A 27,772-nucleotide genomic window follows, 5' to 3' on the forward strand; every position below is an offset into this window, starting at 1 on the left:
AATAATAATAATAATGCATTTTATTTATAGGCGCCTTTCTTGGCACTCAAGGTCACCTTACAACATTAAAACAAACAGAGTTTAAATAACAAACAGTAAATAAAACACATTTTAAAAAGTTTTAAGTGAATGGACAGAGGAGTTGTGGTCAGAAGGAGTAAGCCAGTTTAAACAGATGGGTTTTGAGTTTGGATTTAAAATGTGGGAGTGAGTCAGTATTACAGAGGTCAGGTGGTAGAGAGTACCAGAGCTGGGGAGCAGAGCGGCTGAAGGCTCTGCTCCCCATGGTAACAAGGCGAGCAGGGGGGACAGTGAGGTGGATGGAGGAAGAGGATCTGAGGGTGCGGACGGGTGTGGCAGTATGGAGGAGGTCAGAGAGATATGGAGGGGAGGTTGTGTATGGATTTGAAGGTGAGGAGATATTTTGTAGTTGATCCGGTGTGTGATGGGGAGCCAGTGGAGCTGTTGCAGGATGGGTGTGATGTGGTGGATGGAGGTGGTACGTGTGATGATACGGGCGGCTGAAGTAATTATGTGATAAAAATAGGTATCAAAATAATCTGATAAAAGGCAGCTGTACTAAAATATCCTTCCCCTGAACGTTTTGAAAGTCTGCATTGTCTCCAGCACTGCTGATGTCTCTCATGTTGTTGACTTTTAATGTATGGTTTGAAAAAAACAACAACCAACAGATGTTTGTTTGAGAACAGATTGTTAGCTGCTCTTCATCGTCCTCAGATTACCACTGATGGGAGCAGGGATGTCATTATGATGGATTGTGTTCCTCCTGCTTTTGCTCCCACTCTGTGTCGTCTCCAGGTGACCCTTATGAAGTATTTAAAGAAGAACAACCTGGACAAGTGCAACATCGTGCGGTTCATCGAGATGACCCCGCTGAGGTACAGCATGAAAGCTCTGGTGTTCGAGATGCTGGATTTTACTCTGTGTCGGCACCTCAGAGTCGGCCGAGACGTCCCCGTTCTGGAACTAATCGACGTCAGGAGCATCATCCAACAGGTACGCACACAACACCAACATTAGCAAGCTTTCTCCGCTACTCATGAACTGTTTAAAGGAAGATGATGAAAGAAAGAAGCAAAAAATGTTTAGGTCACTTGTGTGTCAGTGTACTGAATGTGGTCTCTGTTTGTTGGATTTACAGATGGCAACAGCGTTGGACGCCCTGAAGACCCACAGTTGGACAACATCATGGTAGTGGCCCGTGCAGAGCAGCCCCTTCGGATCAAGCTCATCGACTTTGGGTTGGCTATTCCCGCCTGCAGAGCAGAGCAGGGCTCCACTGTACAAACGCTCACCTACGGGTAAGCAACATCGCTCCTGACTCTCATGTCACACATGATATGTGTGTGTTAGATATAGGCAGTGTTCTTCATCAAATGCTCTGCTTTTGTTTCACACACAGGGCTCCAGAGATTATTTTGGGCCTGCAATTCTCAGAGGCTGTCGACATGTGGTCTCTGGGCGTAGTAATGGCTTTCATCCTGACCGGAGAGTCGCTCTTTGAAGCGAGCAATGATTACGATGCGGTAAGTATTTAACAACTCCTCTTTCCTGCCCTTTTAACTTAACATAAGCAAGAAAAATATCACGCTATAAAATGGGCTGCAGATGTGGTGCTAACGTAGCACAGGTTTTGTCATCAGGTCTAGTGATATGAAAAGCGGCAGCCCAAGCTTTTTGAAAGGATTTGTGATATATATCATTGACACTTTGAGAAGTAAAGAGATGGAGTTACCTTTGTTGATGTGATTCTGTGTTTTTCGCAGATGCATGGAATGGTGGAGCTTCTTGGTGTTCCTGCGGACCATCTCCTAGAAGCTGGGAAGTACTCCACCTCGTATTTTAGTAAAGACCAAACAGGCCAGTGGAAACTTAAAGTAAGACCCTGAACCTCTCATCATCATTTCTACCACAGTTAGGATTACACTGTCCTACATTTTCCATACATTGAATGTTCTTTCAGATGCCTGAGGAGTTCTGGCTGGACGAGACTCCTCCTGCAGACTGCAGGCACTACACTTTGAGGGACCTGGACGAGCTGGAGACAGTGAGTGTTTAAGCTGTTGTTCTGCAGCTTTGAATGAATCTGTTTAAGAATGAGAGAGCTCATTGTCCTGCTCTTTGTTTCCTTCATTAGTTACCCCTCCCCAACCTGACTGATGGGGATGCTGATGAGAAGAAGGAGTGCATCCACCTGCTGAAAGTGATGCTTCGACTGGATGAGGATGAGAGAATCACTCCAAGCCAAGTCCTCTCTCATCCGTTCATCACGAGAGGAACCCTCAAGCAGAGCTCAGAGTAAGTGTCTGCTTGTATCGAAGAGAAGTTGATGTGCATTATATTAATTATTTTAGTTGTTGAGATTTGGAGCCATCCGCTGTACAGGTGCTGAAACTCTTGTCTTACTTTCACAGCTTGATCAGCAGCTGCAGTGAGTCTCGTGAAGCCCCTCCATCAACACCAATATCCATCCTGGTGAAATCCGCTCCTCCTGAATGCTGCCTACGATTGCACGAAGACCTTGTCTTCCTCCATATTTTCCTGAGGACTGCAGCGGGCAAGCGGAGACATCTGATGACGACAGCATCGCTCCAGGTAGGAAATATTGTGAACGTCCAAGACTGAATCCCTTGTGTTCATATGCAGAAATTCATAGATCTTTGGGCAGCAAGGTGGCTCAGTGGTTAGCACGAAGGCCTCACAGAGAGGGCTTGGACTCTCTGTGTGGAGTTTGGACGTTCTCCCCCCGTGTCTGCGTATGGTTTCCTCCCACACAGCCAAAAACAGTCAAAATAAGTTAATTTGAGATTCTGTAATAAATCATAAAATCATGAATATTGGTCATGACTCAGCAGTTTATTTGACAACACTAAGAGTTCAAACACCCTTTATATGTTTTCTGTGTGACATATCTTCATGCTTGGTTTTTAACACCACTTTTCCAACCCCTCTTCTGATCATATATCCTGTGGCAACAAACATGAACATATGCTGAAAGTTGTAACTTTAAATACACTAATTAGAAAATGTACCTCTAAATAATGCACACTGTACCTTTAAATAAAACACACTACATATTTAAACGCTACAGACTGTACCTTTAAATACTACCAGTACCTTAAAACACTACTCACTGAGCTTTGAATACTACTAACCGGACCTTTCAATATTAGAAATATACCTTTTAATACTTCACACTGTACCTTTAAATATACAAACTGTACTTTTAAAAACTACACACTGCACGTTTAAACACTACAGACTGTACCTTTAAAAACTACACACTGCACCTTTGAAAACTACACACTGCACCTTCAAACACTACAGACTGCACCTTTTAAATACTACACACTGCACCTTTGAAAACTACACACTGTACCTTTAAATAATACAAACTGTACATTTAAATACTACACACTGCACCTTTGAAAACTACACACTGTACCTTTAAATAATACAAACTGTACTTTTAAAAACTACACACTGTACCTTTAAAATACAAACTGTACATTTAAATACTACACACTGCACATTTAATACTACACACTGCACCTTTGAAACTACACACTGTACCTTTAAATAATACAAACTGTACTTTTAAATACTACACACTGCACCTTTGAAAACTACACACTGTACCTTTAAATAATACAAACTGTACTTTTAAACACTACACACTGTACCTTTAAACACTACATACTGTACCTTTAAATACTGCACACTGTACCTTTAAATACTACACATGTCTATTAGATACTGCACACTGTATCTTTAAATACTACACACTGTACCTTTAAATACTACACACTGTACCTTTAAGATTTGCCATAACACCACTAGGTTTACATTTCCTGGGCATCTATTGAACTGTTATGTCAATGATATTTTTGGACTGACTAAAGCAAACTATGAAAGAGACACTATGACAAATGAGATGAAACTATTTATACTCAACACTGGTGGTAACCCCGTCCTCTAGATAAGATCCACTCTTCAGTTAATCCCATACTGTTGGCTGTTACCAAACACCTTAAGAGCTACTGACGCTCCCCTCAGCTTGAGCCTAGTTCTCTGAATTTATTTAGATCCACCCAATATTTTGTTTTCATTTCGTTCCTCTTACCTTATGTGGTGTGCTGAAGATGTACACTCTCGTATGTGCACTGCAGATGTAAACTATTATATTGGAGAATTGCATAGGAGTTGTGCAAAACAAACGTAGGCTAGTAAACTCACCACTTGTCAACTTCAAATCAAAAGTTTGGGAACACTACTGGTTTTACAAGAAAGAGACAAGCAACATCAACAAGTCAGTTGCAACTGTTTTTGCAAAATGAGCTGTGCTGCTCTAAAGTGCACAGGAAGTATGATTAACCTTGTAACGCACCTGAAGCAGTGACACAGTGTGACCATGGAGAGGTTCAGATTCATCTATGGCTACGAGCCCAGAGAGTGATGTGAAAAGTACTGCAAGATTTTTCCATGCTCCACTGGCCAACATCTTCTCTCGTGCAAAGAAAACAAATGAAACTGTAGTTGTCTCATTAAAGACCTCTCTCTGAGAGGTTGTTTAATATTTTTAGCCTTCATAATACAGAACTTTCTTTATCTGTTGCTGAAAGAGTGTTAAGCACATAGTTTTTTATATAGCATTTTTATATTAAAGCTGCTGTTGGTAGTACGTGCAGTCATGATAGTGCTGGACTCATAACCAATCAGAGGACGTAGTAGGGGCCGCCCCTTAACCAATCAGGACAGAGGATTGGAGATTAGCTTTGATTGGTCCGTCATAACGGGAACGAGGGGAATAACAAAACATTGCTTGATACAAAGGCTTCGGAAAACACAGAGATTTCGCAAAAAGTCTCAAATTACTTCACTTACCAATGAGTACAGATGGGTATAATGACCTTTTCCCAAACCAAGCAGAAAAAAGTAACGTTTTTTACACCATTCCTACCAACAGCAGCTTTAATTGTTCTTATTAATCTTGAGCGTCCTTAATGCTATGAGGCAGTTGTATTAGAAGTATTCTGCACTGTAAACTTGAAACAGACAGAAAACACTCATCCAGAATGACATTGAATTGTACATCATTCCTTTACAACGTTAAATCTCATCAAGTTGAATCAGATTGTGTTGAATCGCTCTGCATCGTGATTGGGTTGTGAACGGCATCATTCCCTATTGTATCATAATGGAAGTTTCTGCATACACATCTTTAATGCATCGGATTGTTGATGCTTAACCCTACTGCGATCACACAAATCAACAACAAATCTTACCCATGGGAACAATACAATGACTCTGTACCTTGTGTTGTTGCTGCCCCTTCATTAAGTCATCCTCTCAGAAACAGCAGGGGCGGATTTGGTGGAATTTGCAGAGGTACGTTTCTTGGTCGAACATGTTGAGCCTAGCATCAAAACAGTCAAAGGTTTTTACCAATGTGTGTAAACAACACAACGCCCTCTTTCATTTTTGTCTGCCTGCAGCAGCATGTTCCCTAGAGCAGGATATTGGGGCCCCAATCCTGAGTACTGAATATGGTTCAGTACGTTGACTGTAAAATGAACTGCTTTCAACAAATTTGCGATCGCAGTAGTGTTTTGGAAAACATCTGAAGCATGCATGCCAAGATTTCTACATTTTGGAACTCTGTAATGAAGGATCAGTAAGAAACTGTGATAACATCTCCAAAAACTCCAATTAACACTCCAGAAACATGCAGTATACTTGTCACATGATAGCAGGCCAACAAAACAGTCAGCCAAGTAAATCTATATTAGTAGCCGCCCATAAGGGTCTAAAACTGTGGCCGTCAATCACTTTAACTTGGAGCTACAAATGGATTATATCAGTAACTCCTTTCTTTTGCTGCTTGGTTTTTAATTCAATCAACCATGAGATGGCATGATCTTCATATTCACAGAGTATTTTGTCATTCTGCTGGCAATCTTTTATAGCATACCTCCTAAGTGATCACTGCCACATTTTCTTTCAACTTCAGATACCATCAAACTGTCAGATATCACACTGATTATGAGTCCAGAGTTTAAATCCTCTGCTCCTCATGAGGAACGCTTAACCTGAGACCCAAAGAATATCTTGAATGACTTGATGTCAAATAAACACGTTCTTAAAGCATTCTTCTGTGACTTAAAGGATCAATTTGGGGGGGTTATAGGATGACTTGCATGAATATTAATAAATGTTCATTTGCAACAGATGTAAGAATGTATGCAAGTTTGTGTGTTGCAGCCAAACAGACTTATTCTACAGAAAGCCATGTTTTTCCCACTTTGGTATTCCGACTACTCCTGAGTTGGTAATGATGTGCTTCCTACCTGTGACTTCCTACGCCTGGCCATAAACAAGCACAAGAAATGTTTGAACCTGCTGCATCTGGCTGTTTGTTAAGAGAGCAGTCAGCAGGAGAGCTCTTACAGCAGAGAAAAACAAGAGTCTCAGCCTGTTGGAAAGTGTAAAAACCTGACCCGACACACCACATTCCCTCTTGTGTCTCCTTGAAACATTTCTGCCAATGTTATTGTCCATGCTTAAGTGGTTGCTAGTCATCACAACCACAATCCTTTTAATTGGACAGACCCTACAACAGACCCAAATCCTGACCTTGTCCGTTTGTTGTTGTTTGTTTATCTGATCACTGACCCATTCTGTTCCTTTGGTGCTTCCAGAAGAAAATAACCGCAGAATAGTGATAACATATTTTGGCCAAACAATGTCAAACTGTGTTTAAGTAGAAAGCTTCACCTACAGAAACTCTGGCAACTGTAAATGTTTTAATTAGTTTGCTGCAATCAGCCAGAAGTTAGTCATTTAAGCTGTAAGAAACAAACCGCCACCGCCAGGGATTCAAATCCCTGCTGTCATATTATTAATAGGCCTTCCAGCTGCCTTCTTTCTTGTTTACCAATTAAACATGAACACCATGAACACCAAGTTTCTCACTAGGCTACTCATAAAGCAACGGGGTCCTCCATGAATGTAAAACCTGTCTCAGTAAAATTCACATGAGACATTATTGTGTTTGACTTTTTGTTTTTGGTGGAGCTGTTGACAGTGTTTACTACCCCCAGCTTTCTCACTAATCACCGCCATGTTAAATACTTGATTCTGATTGGTCAAAACCCCTGACAAGCAGATCACATGTCCTGTTAAATCAATCTGTGGAAAAGAGTTTGAGCACATTTTACTTCTGCTTGTTGACACTGACGCTTTGCATGTTAGCATGCTAAACTGGTAGGTTAAACAACATGGATATTTTGATATTGGATCCTCTCCTCCTCCTACTTAAAATACAGGCAACAGTAGCGAGCAGGTGAGTGAATCTCTAAGTTACTGATCGCTACAAAGAAATTTAAACCATGAGCGCTGGTGATAATGCAACAGGTTCTCTGCATATTTGTAGAGGATCTGTTGATTCGACTTGCAGACGATCTGATTCTGTGTTAAAGTAACCTCACTAATGACAGCCTACTCCACAATCAAAGATTATTTAAAGTTTTCGTTTTTGTAATAATTCTTCATCTTCTGCACCAACTGAAGCTGCTTGAAGTTATGACTTCAAAGGTAGTCTATTACCCCTTTTCCACCAAGGCAGTTTCAGGGCCAGTCCAGAGCCGGTGCTCAATTGAGAACCATTTTTTTTGTTTCAACTTGGAAAGAACCAACTCCTGGCCAGGAAAACAGGTTCCAGCACAGAAGTTTTGGTAAAGTTGGATAAGTTCTCTTCGAGACCTCATGCGATTACGAAGAGCCAGGAGCAACACCAGCAAACATGCTACGTTGTCCGCCATCATTGTTATTGTGAGGTAAAGTTTTACACTAGCACTGCTGGGAAAAGCGGTCACATAGAAGTGACGTCATGACGTGGCTCTTCCACGGGCTCGAGCAGCTGGAAAAACAAACTGGTGCCGTGTTGGCTAGCAAGCTCAAACAGCTCCACACCAGCGCGAGCACCAGCCCGGAACTACAACCAGCTTTGGTCGAAAAGGGGTATATGAGATTTCACAGGACTCTCACTGGAGGCACAAATGGCTTCAACCAACGTTTAACCCAAAATTGATTAACTGTAGAAACCGATGTTACTGATGTAGTGTTAAGCACAATGTTTGCATAGCAGCATCCACAATCTCCACTTTAGAGCACTTCTCACCGGCACTTATTTACATCGTAAGTAGTCACACAGTACCTCCGCTTCCCTTCATAGTGACCATAAAGCCTGTTTTTATTGCTGTATGTTTTATACACAACCTAAAAACTATTAATAGAAAGTGTGTTGTAGCTTTAGCTGCAGTTCCAGACCAGGACATCTTTCCTTGAAAGAACAAATGTGAATAATTTCCATACAGGGCTTCCCCATTTTTGTTGACAAATCTGATACCAGAATCCCCCCCTCTTGATTTTGATTGACAGATGATCAAGAAGTGGCTCCCAAAGTTTAACTTTTTAATCGTCTCATATACAAAAGACAAAGTCATTCTTTCTTATCACACACGCATTGTAGAGCTGTGAGAGTTTTAGACTGACTTTGTTGAGTATTTAGGTACAGAGTATATACAGATCATCCAGATGATTAACATCATGTAACCATCAGCCAATCAGATTGACCATCATCACAGGAGAGAAAAAAACTTGAACAGAGAAAAACAAAAAAACAATGTCGCACATAAAAATTCTCAAGACATAAAAACTGCGAAAAAAGTAATAATACTTCTGGATTGTCTGGATTGATGAGCAGAGTTCAGTCTGTTCAGTGTGTTAGTTTTAATTATCCGCCTTAGCATGATGTATGTCAGTCAGTGAGGTGGAGGAAAAGTTTTCCTCTCATGCCGCCTTCATCCTTTAATTAAAGACCGGTGTGTAATAAAAAATTGGATTTAAATTCGACTTCCTGTCTTTTATTAGGAACACAAAGAAACTTGGAACACGAGGCAGATGGAAGTGGCTTATGTCTCCTTGGTAGCACACTGAGATGAAACCAGGACGGCAGCCAAAAAACAAACACACACACACAGACACTCACTACAGACGCTCAAACACACACACAATACGTTTGCACTCCTTGTGTGCACATGCGCACACAGACACAGTCAATATTTCACCCCTTGCATCTGCCAATTACGAACTAGATTCGTTTGTGGAGAAAACATACACAAGTCTAAACTTAGCTGCGCGCCATACACACACACTGTGAGTCAGTAGTGCAAAACACAACAGCGGAGGACCCCCCAGGTGAAATCCCGGAATATCGACTGGATGATTCAACTCTTTAGAGTCGTTAGACTTCCCCTTTTTTCCTTTTCTTTTGTAAACACCCAGAGTAAAACCTTCACTCAGATTTCCTCCCTTTCTCTGTTGAAATAATCCTCACTGTGACAGCACATATTCATCGTGCGCGGATGATAACAGCGCCAAGTCCATTGAGAAAACCTCAGAATCTGATTCTCATCAGCAAACAGCTTGAGGGTGGCATGGCCTCGAGGCTTCCCTCTATCCCTCCGTCCAGGTTTCCGAGAGCGCCTTTTTGATCTGCAGAGGAAAGCGACCACATGCTAAGAAAAACTCACGCCACGCGAGGTGTATCTTCCTTTCATGCTGGACCGCAGGGAAATTTGATAAGCGCTGAATTGTGAGTCTCAGTGCAACCCTGATGTGCTCACTACCCATGTCAGACACTTCCCTGAGCCTTGTTTACGACACCCTTAAGTATGCAGAACATCACATGAAAAACTTTGGGCAGGAACTACATAGTTTGAGCTGCTTTGCCCTCTCTGCTGCCTCAAAGCTGTTTGCTGCCTTTGTTCTCTGCAGAGAAACACCCAGCAGTTCAAACTTTGCTGAATTCTTGTTTATATTAGAGTCTGCAATATCTTACTTCACACTGAGAATACATTTGCAGCAAAATAATCCAATCATGTTCCATTTCCGCGGTACATTTTATTGTTATCTTTGGTTTCCTTGTATACAAAACCATTTAATTTAATTTTTTGCTTTCAGGATGATGTCTAGCTTTATTAAAATGATTTTATGAATCTCTATGAGGACACTGCTGAAACAGCCTATAAATACGGCAATATGCTCGCTGTGATCTTAAAGTCACACAAATAGATGATCAAGTGAAGGGAGACACTGACACTGAACATTGTTTTTAAAAAGACAACACAATAATGAGAGGCTCAAGAAGTGCAACCTGGAGGAGGGGATAGAGGGAACCAAGGGCTCTAGACAAACTGCTTTCATTAATTCCATTTGTTTCTGTAAAAGGGTGTGAGAGTGTGACCTTTGCAGGATCCAGCCCAGCTCCATCATTTTTACTCATTATGCAAGAGCCGATAAGATCCAGCCCGACACCTGTCTCCTGGGGGAGCGATTAAACAATAAAAGCAATAAATGAATCCTCTGAAACTTTGTAAACCTACTATCCGTATCTTGTTAAGTGAAGAGTAAAAATAAACCACAGGATGGATAAAACTGAAGCGCTAATACGACTTGAGAGCATTTTCAAGAAGCTATAAAAGCTGTCATTACCCTCAATAGTCTGAGCTTGAAAAAAGCAAAAGAAAACAGTCCTGAAAAGAGAAAAAAATATATTTTATTCAGAGTGAACCTGAGCTTTTATTCCGATGTTTCAGCAGGAAAAATAAGTCTAAATTTACTAATAACAGCCTATTCTTTGATTCTCATCATAAAGAGCCGTGTCTTTGATTGACAGGTCTCAGGACAAATACATTTAGATAAACAAAAGCAGAGTCTGTCTGAAAAGAAAGTTCACCGCCCATATATCCATTTCAGTCTGAACACTGTGATGCCTCTTTAAAGACATTTTCTCAGCTCTCTTCATTAATTCAAGCACAACAGTTAATTAGGTGATAGATTTTTATATTAGAGACTTTCTTACTGCTGCAACATGAGGCACAAGCATTCTGCTATCACTGGTGAATTTTAATCAGCTACAATGCAGCTGTTTTAAAAACACTGGAAAACCATAGGGCGAGATGGAACAGAACCCAACATCAAACCTCATGAAGCCTCACATAATGACTCTCCAATGGAAATATAATGGGTGATGTTGTCAATGAGATGGAAGAAGTCGGTTTTCTCTACTGGGTCGTACCTAAGCGACAACCTCTGGTCTAAAAATGTGAGTCCAATGTGGAAGTATTACAAACTGTAGTTCATTGAGGATCCACTTGAGGCTGGCTCCGGAAGTACCGGAAACCACATACACACCAATTCAAAAAAGACGATCTTTACAGCAGAAAAAACATGTCTACAGCCTGGTATAAAAGACGAGTGTAGTCTGGATAGCTCATTTCTCAATCGGCACACACTGTAGGGGGGGAATTCTTTTCCAACGCTGCAATTTCGAAAATACTGGGATTACGAGAGGCACAGCTGACTTGATTGACAGGCGGGAACACTGTAGCTGTTGGCTAGGAGGCTCAAAGCCCGCCTCTTTACGTCACAATCGCTTGACAAGCAATATGGCTGCCGCTGACGATTGGCCTAAGAAAAGCGCTTCAGAAATAGATGGGTGACGTCACGGATACTACGTCCATTCATACAGTCCATGGTCGTACCACATCATGTGTGCATGGAGGCAGTGTATTCTCAACACTTGTTAGTTAGCTAAGGATGATAATGTGGGAATACATTATAAAATTGATCCGTCTTGGGACGCAACAATTTTTAAAACCTTAAAAATCGTTTTATATGTTTACAACAATAATAAAAATTGTTTAAAAAAATGAAACTATTGGACAACTACAGTTCCACGAGTGTCCACTTGAGGCTGACTCCAGCACCCATGTTAAAATGTCAATTTTACAGCAGAAGTAAACATGTTGACAGCCTGGTACAAAGTGATTCCACTCTGAACAGCCCATTTCTATATGTGAGCACACTGTACACAAGTTACATTTCTGTATTACTCATTTGTTTTGGAGACACCAAGGTTACAGGTCATGCATTATTAGGCCCAATTAGAGCCGGCATTGTAACTGTTTGGAAGAAGGTTAAAGGCCGGCCTCTTCTCCGCCTCTTTGCCTCTTGCTAAGTGAACTGAAAGTTAGATTGAGAGAGCATCTCCTACAAGGCGACAGATATTGTTGGGCTTCAGAAGTCTGCTTCAGACACCAATGAGTGACACTACTGCGACTACGTCCATGTTCTAAACAGTAGAGTCTCACTAAGCAAAATCCATAGGCTACAGTTGAAAGCCAGATAGTTGGATTATTTTTGCCCATTTCCCACACCAAGAGCTGTTCTAGCAAGCTCATGTGGTGGAGGGACTACTTAAGAGGCATAGGACCTAGATGGCTTATTCTGCTGTGAAATGCTCTACATCAGCTTCTGTGTCAGTATAAAGAAACCTATAGATTCCTATTCCATTACATCATAATTAAACTCACAAAAGGATTCAAACCTATGCAAATGAGAGAACAAGACAAAGTCTAATCCACAAAGCTCAGTAAATGGGTTAAGTACTCCGGTGCTGCAGTGTTGTGCAAGTTCACACTAAAAATGGGCTACCCCAAAGTTCAGTTCACACAGATTAATATCTTCAAGTTCACGTTCATAGTTCATTGTTTTAAATTTTGATCTAAGTTCATGATCCCAAAAATGAGAAGCCTGCTGTGCTTGAATCCCTCGCCCTCAGTCACTGACATTTCCTTAGCAAGATGAATTAATGTATTCTATTGTCATAGACAGATATTAAGTTGAACAGCAAAGAAAACAAAAATCAAACATAGTAAAAGTCTGCAGCTACATAAACTTAGAAACATTATGTCTAAAATGTATTAACTGCTTTGTAAAATACGGTGTGGGTGAGATGGTTTTCCCCTAAAACCACTAACTACATCTGAATTGCAAAATATGAGTGAAAAAAAATGCTGTCTCACACAACACTGCAGTGCTGTTTGTTTTTTTAAATCAGCCATCACAAGATCATGCATCAATTTGGGGCATAATAAGCCCCTTTCTATGCAAGTTAACTTTATTGCAAAAAACTTCTCATTCATAAATACCGGCTCTGACAGCCAAGAACAGTTAAAGTAAAATGACTAGAAAGTGAAAGTTGGTGGTCAGGTGCCGTAGTACTTAATAAGTGGCGTCAGCAGAAAGTTGAGATGCCGACAGCTTATTCCTACAAAACAAGAGCAAACAGCACAACACTGCAAAATGGTATGGCCGTGTTTGCACTTGAGTATCATTAACCCAATATACTTTGTGGTTTGGATCTTTAGATGTAGCAGATAGCAAGAGAAAGTAGTGCACAATGTTTGCTCTATCAGTGACCACAATCCATTCCTGAATTCCTCTAGGTGCCTTGGTGAACAGTAGCCATATCATACTTGCTGTCTCTGATTAGCTGAAGCATCCAAAAATATTATAGGCTGCACATGATGATTATATAACAGTGACAGATATTAAAATAACTTTGGAGTTCCAGACTTGGTTTCATTTTTGCATTCATAAATGTTTTCCGTGAAGTCATGATAACATAAGGGTCAATGGTAATTTAAAAGTAAACAGCGAAACAGACTGATTTATTACTTCATATTCATGTAATAAATGTACACGTAAATTATTTCTTATATTCAGCATGAAGCTACGAGAGAGAAATCAACTTTTTGATCAAACTTTAGACAAACTGGTAAAGGCCTATTTCTCAAAATATCCTGAGTCTCCTCTGCTCTTTGTTGCAGAATAATCTCATTGATTTCCGGTGAACTTGATCTTTGTCTCTCCCAGCTGTTGCTCTGAATTAAAACAAAGGAGAGGAAGTGATGTTCTTGCCACTTACAAACAGCCCTGAGGGGCTCCCACCTTGTGCGGGGCATCACGGGCCATGGCACCACCCTCCTCCAGGCGTCTGGGCACCAGCTTGAAATACATTAACTTTTCACATTACAGCCTAATAAGGGAGCAGCGGCAGCTCCCGCACTCTGCCAGTATCTTTCATGTGCCCAATTACTGACAGATCCCCAAAATCATATTCACCTTTTACCACCTTTAATTAGTTCTTTATCACTACTGCTTTTCCTGGATGTCGACTCGGGGCCCAATATACTCCTGTCAGCACGCTGTGAGACGACTACATTAGTCAGAAGCTGATATCCCCCAAAGATGCATCAGCATTTACAATCTGTCGCACACAATGGATTCCAGGGGTTTCTGTCACTGTGGGTTATCTACACTTGGCATTGTCATCCCGGGCAGGAGTGCAATAGATACTGTGGAGTTGAATGGAATAAGAGAGACAACAGCAGAAAGAGAACAAGCACTGAATAGCACAAGAGCTGAATGTCAATAAAAGTAAATGGATGAATTTTCACCGTGCGAAAGATGGCTGATGGTGCATAATCTTTTCAAACTCTAGATTAACCCAAAATTAGGCCTGCAGTGGTCTCTTTTTTATTTGACATTTAAGATCAACTAAATATTTACAAGAAAGACGGTCTATAAAACTCCCCTTTGAATTGTTTACCCCACATCTCTGCAAAGTGTGTTTATTAGCAAGGATCCTGGCAGCAGATATGGATTTAAAGGGCGGGGGGATTCAGAACATGTGATAGGTCTGACATGTTTTTAATTCCACATTAACGTCTTCCTGCTGGAGCCAAACAGGCTTGCCATTAGACATCCATTATATTGATCGTGCAGCAGCGTCGAGTCTCGTAGGAAAATGAGGTTTCTCTCCTTTTTGTCTGTCAGCTAATTATTGAAAACAAGATTTGCTTGTGATTAAAGGAGCGGATCGTTGTCGCTACAGACACATTGACATGCACAAAACACCTGAGGTGAGTGGAGGGAGGTGGGTGGATATGATCGGGGCAAGGTCTTTCCTCCTTAAGCCTATTAAAGAAACAGATGCCAGATTTTACAAGGTTTGCCATAACAAGATGGATTAAATAGCACCATATGTCTGGATTACTTTTCTCCCATTTGAGGTGCTGATTCTGTGCAAACACTTATGTAGCATAATGGTTTTATTTGCAGTTCCAGCTCTACCCCACTGTCAAAAAGGTGCATTCTGGGTTTGTTATGGTAATGGAGGGATTTGAGTAAGAATAGCACACTTTTTCTAATGCTCAGAAATCTTACCATGATTCCAAAATGATCCCCTGAAAACATTTTGATTCCTCTTAATTTTAGCTGAGGTCTTGGTTTTCTATAACCAGCCTTACCTCTTTTTCTGTCCCTTGATCAAATGTTGGCATTTTCCTCTCCATCTCATGAAAGAACAACAGTCTTAAGCAACTTTAGGATCCAAAGGAGGCTTGGGCTCTAGTCTCACATGAACAATAGTCCTCTTGGTTGCTGTTCGTTGGATTGATTGTTAAGATTTTTCAGTCTTTATAATAAAACAAGGGTAGAGAAGGGTCAACAACAAATACACACATTCTCAAGCTGTGTTACCTCAATTTGCCGTGCAAATTTCATTTTTCTTTGCACTCTTTTGGAGTGTTTCCATTTTTTTTTCTCCATCAAATTGTGTCTGCCATCACTGGCTGTGGCTCTGTGTTTGTCATGGATGTCAGTGGCTTTTAGGTCATTTGATTTCTATCTAGTGTTGGGTTGAATTCCCTCCAATTTTTTTTTTTAAATGGAAGAAACTATAATTAATTTGAGCAGAAAAAACAAATTCATTTCAAAAATAAATGTCAAATGTTTTTATTTCTCGATTAAATTAGGACCATTAAAGTATTTCAATATAACTGGTGTGGCAGGAAATAGAGACACCGGGGATGGGGTGGGTTCCAGTTTTGGGCTTGAGCCCCCATCCCCAAAAATACCTTGGCACTGCCCTGTTAGTCAAACATTGTTGACTGGTTTCTTATTAAACTTCCTTCAAAAAAAATAATATTGTGTCAGGCTGATAGAAAGGTTCTAGGACATATAAAGTGGAGAACTTGCTCTCTATGGGTCTATGTGTTTAGTCTTACGGCTTGTCCTTTTGGCAGTAACATCACACTATCCGTACAAAGGTTTCCCCGTCTAATATCAGGCCAGGCTGTGTATTATAAATCAGTAATGGAGAGATTTGATGCTAGTTCGCCCCGTGGAGCTTGTCTCCCCCTTTGACCTGACGCCATAAACCGCCTCTCATCCCAGAGGGAAGAAAGTAATTGCTCATTTTGTAGATACAGCACCTTGTGACCAAGTAACTACTTAATTATTTACATGCCTTCCTGGTGGGCCTTTGCAACGAATCCCACAGTGATATTGAAATATGACAGAGAGGTTTCCCCCCTGAGATGTCTTTGAAAATGCACAGAATTGATTTTCTTTTTCATTTTGCGAGACAAAAAGAGTGTGTAAAGTGTATCTGACTGGCAATGCATATTTTGTTGCATGGTGTAAGGAGTGATTGGTTGATCCTGCCGTGATGTAGTGAGGGTAAAGTCTGTAGCCTCAGGTAGAGGGATGCCAGAATGCACAATGTGGAGCTGTGGAGTAATTGATCAGCATTGCTGTCTATTCTCGGTTTCACTGCAATATTTCTGGATCGCATACTGTTGTAAAAACACTTGATCAACATGCTGAATCATTACATGTAATTTTCAAGCTGAGTCATAAATCACACCCGAGATGGAAGGAGGAGGTAAAGCGCTTTTTATCCTTAGTTCCTCTGCGCTACATTTTAAATGCGACTCCTCGCTGTCGTCATTTTCCCTCATTGTTATTCAAGTGCGTCCTTTTAAAAAGAAAGGTGGAAAAACAGTGGCTGCCTAGAAGTCAGGCTTTTTGACTTTGCCACACAATAACTTATTTTGGAAGCAGAAAAAATAGATTCTGGGTACAATAAAGTTGCAGACATCCTCCCCCAACCCAAAAAAGAGAAAATCAATAAACAGATAATAAATTGTGTGGGCGTACTTTGTCCTCTTCTTTTTGCCTTTCTCTGCTCTGGTGAGGCTTCCTCGCACAGCAGCAGCCACACTCTCAGATGGCGTGTGGGACTATGAATAATGCATTTTTCATTTACATTCACCCTCATCCTACAGTATGTTAGGGGCCATTAAGAGATGGTGGGATGTACAAACACAGAGGTTGTAATTATTGATTCCAGAAGGGCCTGTGAGAAAGCGCGGTGCATCTGTTGTTTCTATCGGGGCTATTTTCTTCTTCTGGCGCTGATTCAATCGGCGTGAAGGTGGGGATGATTTCAAATGTAGGCAAATGTTCACATGCAGGCGGCTAACGCATGAGGTGGAGAGGAGAGGAGGTGTACGTGAGAGACAATCCTCTCTGGGTTTATCAAAGTGGAGTAATCAGGTCAGTTACTCATCTCTGACGTCACCTAATCTCACACTTGTGCGTCCCTGCCGCAGACGGATGACACTTTATGAGCCATTCCTCACTGATAATATTTACCCGGGTGCATTGTTAAATGCATTATGTCATCTGATATAATATTAAATCACATAGGCTGCATCATAAAACTAAGTTTGCACCCTCACATCAGGGGGGATAGATCTGAAAACAAAGTCAGAACTGCAGGCTGTGTTGGAGAATACGATGGGACAGATAAGGAAACTGAGACTAAGCCAGATGTTGTATTCCTGGGTGTGTCTTCAGAGTCTCGGCTCGGTTATTTCCTGGTTGCTGAGCTAAGCTGTTTACGCAAAGCATCGTGGGAACTGTCATCTAAAGTCAGTTGGTCATCCTGCAGAAGGGAGGGGGAAAAGCTCATCCAGAATTCACCCTAAAAACTTTCAACTTCTCTCCTCAGGAACAAAAATCTTACGCAATAAAAGCTTCATTTCCTGCAAAATTAAATGAAATTCTCCTCCCTCCTTCACCTTTTTTTGTGCAGTCTTGGCAGAATCACTCTAAACTGAATTATGTAGCAATTTGCCGCGTCTTTGATGTGATAAATTTGAAGCCCTCCTGAAAAGTACACAGACTAGAGCTCTGGAGGAACCATCAATGCTGTTGTGTAGCTCCTTCCCCCCTCCTGAAAAAAACAGAAAGATGAGACTGTAGCTGTGGGCTTTTTTTTTTTTTTTTTTGCATAAAAGTGCTTCGTTTAGAGTCCGGGGGCTTCCTGATCGGGGCCGATTATACCGCTGTGGCTACAAAATGATGACTATTCAGGAGTGGAGAAGGATGCTGACTGGTAGTAACCTCAGGAAAAGGACGGTGAAATGAAGGCTGGGAAGCTGTGTGTGTGAGAGTGTGTATGTGTGTGTGTGGTGTGTGTGTGTGTGTGTGTGTGTGTGTGTGTGTGGTGTGTGTGTGTATAGATTCATGATAATGAGAGGCTCTAAATTAAGAACATCTATCTTTGGATGATGTTTCCTCCGTGGAAACATGAAATGCGAGTTACACGTTCTACCTCCGATCCCTACTTCCTCCTAGCTTGGGAAAAAATAGCAAAGATGGAGGTCTTTTATTTTTTCTCTTTCATTCAGTGTAAAAAAAACATAAGGTTCTGGGATCAATAGCGCTGCTCCATTGGTGAGTTCCTTGGTATGGGTGACACAGCTCCGCAGTTATTTGGAATTGAATTAGGGGGGCCGGGGAGGGAGGCAGAGATGATGAAGAGTATCAATCATCCTGTCTCTCGTGTGAAGTTATTGTGGGTCGACAGAATCGGCAATAATGAAAGTTCACTTGTTCACCACTGAGGGGTTTGTGGGTAAATTTTTACGTTCCCCATGACGCTGGACCTGGAAGAAAGGAGGGCAAACGCTCAGCTTAGGAAGCGATGTTGCTCCTATTTCGAGTGATTCTTTACAAGCCTTTTTCCCCCTTCACATCGACACAGGCCTCAGGGGTTTATGAGGCAACATTGTTCGGCTGAAACACAGATTGCTATGTCCGCCCAGTTTTATCACCCCTATTAACAGAATCACAGCTGCTCTTATGAGTTTTTCCTCATACCTAACTGACGTCTGACACGGCTACTGCCTGCTTTCCTTCACAACATGTCCATGATTGTAAAGCATGTAAGGAAAAGCATATTACCTTTCTGTCCTCCTCTCATACCAGCCATTTCCCCACGTCTTTCCTTTATTTTTTGCAGCAGTGATCACACCATCCCTCCACAAAAGATTTGATAACATTACCGTGGAACTGCCTTCTCTGCTGTCTCAGTATTAGAGCTCCCGGTCGCGATGGAGAATAGTTTAAGTGAGATTGATTGAACCCAGCTGGTCCAGATTCCCACTGTGTCGGAGTCATTTATGCAGGGATTGGCTCATAACCTGTCAATCAGATGGATGGATGGACAGGGAGGAAAGCAGAGGGTGGGACTGAGGATGTGAGAGGAGTCGAAGTGGCGCTGCTCAAGCACCCCTGAGTGTGTGATAGGTACAGGTTCCTCCTGCTTAACCCATCTGTCACCAAACATGGAGGGCTCATGTGGCCTGGGTTATTTTAAGAAACCTTCTGTTTGAGGTCGACTTGATACCTCTATCTGAAGGACGTTGGAGACATTCAAAAACACTTTAAAGATCAGCCACCTTAAAACCTTAAAAATAAAGTTTTTAAAAGAGTTTATGTCTGTTCACATTGAACAGACCTGCTGCCTGCTGCAGGAAACAGCTGCTCTGTTGGAATCATGTGTCAAGGTTTGTTTCAGAGAAAAGATCTTTCATACAAATAAACTACATTTGTGACACTTCATGCGTGCCAGTTCTTCTCCAGCAGCCATTGAAAGTATTTCATATGACTATCATTCCTCTCTTGAAGTCGTACTTTCTGTTGTTGAATTGTTGAATGAAGTTGAAGTTGAACGTGTTAGCATCCGTTACCCCTCTTCTCTGCTGATCTGCCAAATATACAGCACTGTGGAAGCCACATAATGTATGTCAACAGAGCTGACAGTCATGTTGTTATACCATGGTTAACTTTATTAAGGAAAATAATGATAACAATTTTTCGTTGACATGCGATAAATGCATCACTGATACTAAAACCTCTGTCGTATGTTTTGTTTTGTTAAATCTGGGGTTGGTAGTCAGATTTAGATACACTTTTTGTTATACTGTTTAATAAGAACACATTATGTCCTGATGGCAGTCAATACATAATGTGTTCTTAAAAAAGAGCGAAAAAAAGCAACTATCTACAGCCAGAGTAAACCTGGGAAAATACCAACCAATCCCTGCCATCAGGAGCCAAATTATGAAACCAATCAAATCCTGTCCTGCCGTTCTGCCCGCCTGCTGTGCGTACATTTCATGTTTGTTTGTGTTTTTAACTTTCACTATGAGAATGTTTTGGTGTTTGCTTGCCGCTGAGTGAGACATGAGTTGACGTAGTGCAAAACACAAACGATGTGCTGAGGACCGGTTTTGAATCAGTCACCATCATATGGTCGCTAATCAGCGGTGCTTGTGCATGTGAGTGGGGGCATCGTTGTGGAGGAGCTCCGAGGGGAGGGACGGGGGGAGGGTGGTAAGACGGAGTCCTGAGGAAATCTATATTCAAATTCATGCTAGTTTTCCATGACCACCAACCCTAGCTTTAACGTGACGCTGAGGAGACCCAGATGTTAGTAGTGGATCATTCGACATCCACATTTTCCCCAACTTTGAATCTGATCCATCAAGTATAAGCAATGTATTCCTGTAAGCAGCTGAGTTTGTTAGTTGAGAACGCAGTGCTAACTTGGTCACTCACCTACAACAAGAGTGCTGTAGGTTTAAATTCTCACTGCCCTCCATCTGTCTTATTTTCAGTGATGGTTTATTTTAACCCAGTTAAGATGAGGTGAGTGACAAAGCCAGAAATAGCTGCCAGGTAATGTCAGTAAAGTATTTTACCTAAACCATTTTTTTTTGCCACTATTACCTTTGATATCTTTGTGTCAAATCCTCAACTTATCCAATTTTATCCAAATCCAATTTTTGCTATGCATGAAACTGCATATTTAGCTAACTATTAAATGTTTAATAGTTTTAATCAACTCATGATCGTCAAAGATGACGATGCAGTTCAGAGCACCGTCAACTGAATGTCTGTTTAACTGAAGCTCACATTTTTACCACAGTGTCAACAGGCAGAGGTGGAGTGTGCTGGACTCCTTTACATCGATTGATTTGTTATGAGGTGTGTGATCATGTTGTCCCTGGCGTCTCCTTTGCCATTGATAATCAGTCACAGTTGTTGTGGGGTTTTGACCAATCGGAATCAAGTATATAACACAACCAGTTAATAATCAAAGCTACATTTTTAAGAACGAAAGAACACTTGAACATGAATCAGCATTATATGTCCCATCTGTTAACATGGAGGGCAGGGCAGATAACCTGTTCTGCAGCTGATCAGTAGGGGGAGCTCTAAATATTTGGGTTTTACTTTTTGAGGGCTATCATGTCCTCCATCTTTTATAATTGTTTTGAAAATTATGTTATTAGATTTGATTTTTTTAGAAACATTATCATGTGTATTTAACACCAATGTAGAATAATAATAATAATAATAATAAAAAAACTGTGCTTTATTTGGATGAACTTGCCCAAATTATGTACAATAAATGAAACTATAGTACACATTAAAGTGTTGATAAGGCACGTGTGTGTAACGGTGAGGGCTAAATGAAACTAATACAGGTCCTGTAAGATAATATAGCTGCAGTAGATTAATTTAAGTTAATTTAAGAGCATGATATATTGGCCCAAAATTGAAAAAGATGTAATCTGGCATCCATTGCACTTTCAAAATAAAAGCCTGTTGAAGACAGTGAAAGTATCAGAAACCAGTATTTTGTAAATTAGCATCCATACCAATTTACCCAGAGATTTTTAGAGATTGATTTGAACAGCATATATTATCCAAACACATAGTATTGCAGGTAATTGCCCAGACCCACAACTTCATTATTCCACAGATAGAAATATCAGAAGCTGCTCTTCACACAGGTAACACTCTTTACATAAGAGGTTCCAGTAATGACACCATGGGTCCTCTGAACTGAGCGATTAGCATACTGATAGAAACGCAGGCATACACATAGTGAGAGTTGGACGGTAAATGTCTCTAATAACTAACTTTATTTGAATATCAAGGGAATATTGGGACAGAGGGAGCAGAAATTATTTCATTTTCCAACATCCTTTGTTTCCCACCCATGTGTTTCCTGTGAAGAGTTGCATTAACATTTCTTTACTGTTGCGGTATGGATGTGGTGCAATGGTGAATCACTTTGAATACTGATATACATGCATACTTCAAACAGCAGCATATCTGTCCCATCCATAAAGAAAACAGTATATCTTGCAGCCGACTCACTCATATAAATGGGGTGAGAATATCTTTGTCTATGCATGTTTATTCAACAGAAAAAAAACCATTACTTTGCAACAAGTTCTGACATTCAACCTGATTTTCTATGCTAATTTGTGCTAGCTGATCAATTAGCCCTGTTGTCACAAGCCTGTTGCAGGATTGGAGTGGCTGTTTTCCAGCGAATAACTGGAGCTGATAAATGAGGTGTCTGACTGTCCGGGCCGTGGTGTTATCTCGGCGCTGCTATGTTCAGCCCGACTGCTGTGTAGGCGGTGAAGGCAGGTGACAAGAAGGGAGGGAGGGAGGGAAAGGAAGGAGGAAGGAGAAGAAGACAGGGTTTGGAGGGGTGTAAGGGAGCGACAGAGTGACAGACACAGAGACACACAGAGGGTGGAGAAGACTAGAGAAGAGAAAAAACAGGGGGTTGGGGTGGAAGTCTATGGGTGCCTGGTCTGTCAGGCATGTGATGTGGCTCTTTTTTTTTTGCAACCCCGAGAATATAGTGAGGATGATGTGTGTTTGTGTGATGGTGCCACGCCCCTGTCAGAGGGGAGCTCAGCTGGGTTTGAAGCTAATCAGGTGAGCTCTGCTCCTCATATGAGGTGAGAAAGGTATGTTGCTGCATGGTTAAAGGTGCAAAGGTAAAAACAGAAATTGCACAAATCATAACTATAAATAAAGCTCAGTTTGATGAGGAATACGAGAAAAAGAAACAAGTAGTCAGAGTTCAAATATAGCTTTACTCTTCCTTGAATATGCATTACTATCTTCCAGGATATTAAAACCGTATGAGCCATTTACTGCCGTCTATTGCTATTTATTTATGCTCTGAGGGACTGGCACATTAACAGCCTCTTATGTTAGTATGCAGGTGTCAAACAGGTCATGAGTCATTAAAAGGAATATGTGTCTCCCTTTACCTTCATTATTGAAAAAGACGGTGAAAAGAAAATAATTTGCAGGATTAGTGTGGTGAGCTTCAGGTTCAACACTCAAGTCTTTATTCCAGTCTGACCCGGGCTGCCTGTTAAATCTGTAACATAAAGACATAGTTTGGATTGTTGTTTTTAAACAGAGAATAATATCAGAGGTTGCTACGTTTCTGAGACCGTTTAAACCAACATACCATTTTATTCAAGTACAGCTTTCTGTTGCAGATGATACAATGAAGGAACACGGCTACAATGATAATAATAACATAATGATACAAAGAAGAGAATAATACAGTCGGTGAGAATAACACACCTTTCTTTGGCAAAGTCTTCAACAGTACTATAAAGAAAGAAGTGCTGGTACTCCCCTTGTTCATGTGTTGGTGTGTGCATTGTGTATCAGTAAACCATTATGTTCTACATTTCTACAGTTCAGTCCTTCACTGGCGGAGCAGTAATGGACCGGGGAAGACCTGTTTCGTCATCCAGCTCCTGCTTTGTCCTCTTTGTGCCCTTCTGGAGCCTCGCCAACATTGCTGTCATCTTACTCAGATTTTCCTTGTAGACAACAACGTAGAGAAGTACGAGTTTGAATAGTTTGACATTACTCTCCGGCAAGAAGAGACACTAGCATCACAAAGTGCGTCATGGGTAATGTATTTTAGGTGCTAAGGTGAATCGCCAAGAGGAACTATTCGGAGAGGACAGGAAAGAGTACTGGCAGCTGGTAAGAAGTCCTGCTACACTGAAAAAGTCCTGGTACGTCAAAGGGTTGAATTTAGAAGTGGTGGTACTTGGTATCAAAACGTCCCAGCACAAACACTGGTCTTTAAATGTCAGGTTTAAGTGCAGTCAGCCACCTCATCAGGGACAGTTTTGTCACTGTCTTCTGAACTCTGTTTTCCTTGTGGCAGTTTTCAGAGCTCACCTTATATCGATAATATCAAGAGTCTAAACTAGAAAGTGTCTAACTTCAAAAGATAAAACTATGTGTTTCATTAGGCTTTGCTTTGTACAGAAATACTCTCTCAAATATTGTAATGATTGAGTGACACTCTTACTCAACATCAACATCAGTAACAGTATCAGTAATAATAATAATCATTAGGGTTTCGCCCCCACTGCGTGTCAGTGCTCGGGCCGTAATAACTACAGGGCTGTGTTTAATACTCCATTCTGATTGGTCAAAACTCAATAGCTACAGAGAGTTTTATTTCTTGACAGCAAAGTGTGTCCATGGACAGCCTGATAAGACACGTCAGATCGAAGCAATTTACAGAGAAGAGTCTGGTACGCTCCACCTCTGCTTGTTGACACTGTGGCAAAACGTTAATTAGCATTCAAAATCAGTATCAACTTGGGGGATTTTTTTTTCTTTTCCATTATTTATGGATAATTTAGAGAAATGTGAGCAGAAAGTGGGGTTGACATACACCAAATAATATTGGAACCAGGAAATCAATTCTACGAACTGTGGGATGATGACTATAGCCTCTGTGCGGGAAGTCCCGGCTCTGCCAACTAAGCTAACTCAGTGCCCCCACATTCAAAAAAACTTTTAAGAATGCTATTAATTTATTTGGAGAGCAAAAAACGTAAGATTTGTGGTTTACGGCTGGCATGTCACCAACAGAGAAAAGAAGATGTGAGGAGGTAACCAGACGTTAAAAGACACAGGAATCTGAAAGAAAGACCAAAACCATAACACGTTGTGTTGTGTTTTCACCAATCGTAACGTTTAACTTTTTGGAATTGTAGATTGTGAATGGGTAAAGAATGATGGGTAGTTTTTTAAACGTTGTGTTATGATTCAGCTGTGAATTAAAACTTGAAAACAGCCTCACGGTGGAATCACATTTGAGGAGATTTAAAGATAATTTATTCCAGGATTTAGACTGTTTGGGGCTGGCAGCTGGCAAAGAATTAAGAGCTTTCATATAGAAAAAGCACCGTAGTGTTTTCAATGCTGTACATTTTTTTTTCCCAGTTACTTCCTGTTCACCATTTATTTTCAGCCTGATTACGGCTAACTTTGGACCAAACACTCCTCATCCTGCTTATTATGAAATGTTACGTAGCTCTGTGGTGAACACTTGAATGCTACAAGGTATTGAGTAGTTTCATCCATTTCTAATTCTGTTCTATCAATACCGCTGTTGCTTTATTTTGCAGAGACAAAGACATTTTTGTGAGGAAGTACAGGGAATATTTCAGAGGCTGCTTATGTATTATCTATGATGTGTTTCCTTTTCATATTCCTACATAGAAGTAGCTCCTTGAATGTGAGCCAGATTTTGAGCCAGATATTTGAGACGTCAATGGAAGGAGAAAAATAGAAAGAAGGAGATGAAAACAAGAGAGGCTGGAGAGGGAAAAAACGGATGGTTGCTAGGTAATAATGACACACTAAAAAGGAAAATAAGAGACCAACCCAGGTTGATATGGAACAATATGGATCGAGGTTAAAAAAAGAGGGAGCTGAATGAGAGGGAGAAAGAAGAGTGTGAGGGTACAGTGTGTTAAAACACTGCCACAGCAATAATCAAATACAGGTAATTGAGTGCAGTGTAAACTAGTCAGTTTTCCTCCAGAGGTTCTTTGTGTTTGAGGAGACCCACTGACCTCTTTCCTCTCTCTTGTCTCCCCCGTGTGTGCATTTGTGTGTGTGTGTGTGTGTGTGTGTGTGTGTGTGTGTGTGTGTGTGTGTGTGTGTGTGTGTGTGTGTGTGTGTATGTGTGTGTGTGTGTGTCTGTGTGTCTGTGTGTCTGAAGTGTGATGCAGGGGGTTGGCAGAGCTCTGAGATACACTCTAGCGGAGAGTAAGCGAGGCGATTCGGGGGCACGCCTGGCGCAAGTGGAGGGGCTGATGAGTGGGGGGTTCAGCCTCCTGTGTGTGTTTGGGGTGTGTGTGTGTGTGTGTGTGTGTGTGTGTGTGTGTGTGTGTGTGTGTGTGTGTGTCTGTCTGTCTGTCTGTCTGTCTCTCTGTCTGTCTGTCTGTCTGTCTGTCTGTCTGTCTGAAGCTAGACTTCACTGCACCTTAAAGATGAGCAGTCAATGCCCCTATTGAATATAAACCCTTGGTGTGCGAATAAGCCTGGGGCATGTGAGCCTGGTAACCTGGCAATAAGGGGTATTAGACCACCATCATGTGATAGTGTTGGTTAATATTTACATCAAAGTTGTAAAGTTATATTTTATCATTTAAAGCTGCTGTTGGTAGTTCGAATGTCAACACTATCCCTCCCAACCAAGATCGGCTATGCAGTCATGAAAGTGCCGGACTCATAACCAATTGGAGGACGTAGTAGGGGCCAACCCTTAACCAATCAGGACAGAGGATTGGAGATTAGCTATGATTGGTCCGTTAGAACGGGAAAGAGGGGAATAATAACATTGCTTGATGCCAATAGTCTCAAATTACTCAACTTACCGATGAGTCCCGATGGGCATTTTAACTTTTCTCCAAACCCAGCAGAAAAAAAGTACTGTTTTTTACACCATTCCAACCACAATAACTTTAAGGCATTATAAGCTGTTAGCTTAAGTAAAAAAAAAAACAGCAAACCTGGTTCTGTCAAAAGTTTTGTAACAAACACCTCCAACTCTCACTGCTTCCCGTTTTTTTAATACGTTTTTTGTGCAACGAGTGGTCACCCTTTTCCTCTGACATCACTCTTGGTTTGAAAATGTTTGTATAGAACAGAGTGTTGTCTCCAGGTTTTAAGTGACATACACTTGACCCAAGCAAAGAGTGACCAGCACATGCATGTGGATGTTAACCTGCAGGGAGGAACGAAAGCTGTTGGTGCTAGCTCTGCTAACCTTAGCCACACTCTGCAATCCAATAGAACATTGCTTACCTGCAGACTCTGTGATCCTGTGTTTAGCCGTGTTAAACAAATAATATTAAATTCTATATTAAGTTTAAGTTATTTTCTCTGTCTTTTATGCCTGTAGTCATAGAGGACAGGACAGTGGGAGTGATATGCAAGAAAGAGGCAACAGATTTGAATCGAACCTGGGTTGCACACTTGAGGACTACAGCATCTATACATCAATCAATCAATCAATCTTTATTTATATAGCACCATATCACAAAAAATGTTATCTCAAGATGCTTTACAAACAGAGCAGGTCTAGACTGTACTCTGAGTTATATCATGACTTAACTATGAGGCAAAACTGGCGCCCAAATTTATCTGAATCTGGACTGCGGTAACTGCCAGATTGTGTCCTGTCTCTAATCCCTTGTGGCACCAGATCTGATATGTTTCTATTCTAGTCAATGTGTTAACTCCCACTGGATCCGCCCCATTGCGTTTCGGCTGTGTCTCAGATACGCAAGACACATCAATCTCAAGAGAGCAGATGGAGCGGGACAGGAAGTCAGGCACCAGAACAAAATGAAAACATCCGGTTAATTTTCAGAATACAACACTCTGTGTTATCACCAGATCGTATTTCACTTAACTACAACAACAAACCGTCATGATTAGCGGAGCCAGGTTTTCAGAGGTTTTCAGAGGACCAGAAAGACAACATGGATGA

At 41.1% G+C, this 27,772-nt stretch overlaps 1 protein-coding gene across 2 annotated transcripts; it reads left to right on the top strand.

The window, feature by feature from the left end:
• The first annotated feature begins 705 nt into the window (after positions 1–705).
• On the top strand, positions 706–23,742 carry LOC117829182 (homeodomain-interacting protein kinase 1-like). 2 transcript variants are annotated; one of them, XM_034706770.1, is made up of 8 exons: positions 706–1,017; positions 1,163–1,322; positions 1,424–1,547; positions 1,788–1,898; positions 1,985–2,068; positions 2,159–2,319; positions 2,436–2,616; positions 23,657–23,742. In XM_034706770.1, the coding sequence occupies exons 2-8, from the start codon at positions 1,210–1,212 to the stop codon at positions 23,681–23,683; spliced, it is 801 nt and encodes a 266-aa protein (XP_034562661.1). In that variant the 5' UTR covers positions 706–1,017; positions 1,163–1,209; the 3' UTR covers positions 23,684–23,742. The 2 variants fall into 2 exon arrangements, with proteins under 2 accessions (XP_034562661.1, XP_034562660.1); XM_034706769.1 differs by lacking the exon at positions 23,657–23,742 and having other exon boundaries at positions 710–1,017; positions 2,436–2,785.
• The last annotated feature ends 4,030 nt before the right edge of the window (positions 23,743–27,772 follow it).

This window comes from Notolabrus celidotus, chromosome 17 (assembly GCF_009762535.1).
Source record: "Notolabrus celidotus isolate fNotCel1 chromosome 17, fNotCel1.pri, whole genome shotgun sequence".
Lineage (NCBI taxonomy): Eukaryota > Metazoa > Chordata > Actinopteri > Labriformes > Labridae > Notolabrus > Notolabrus celidotus.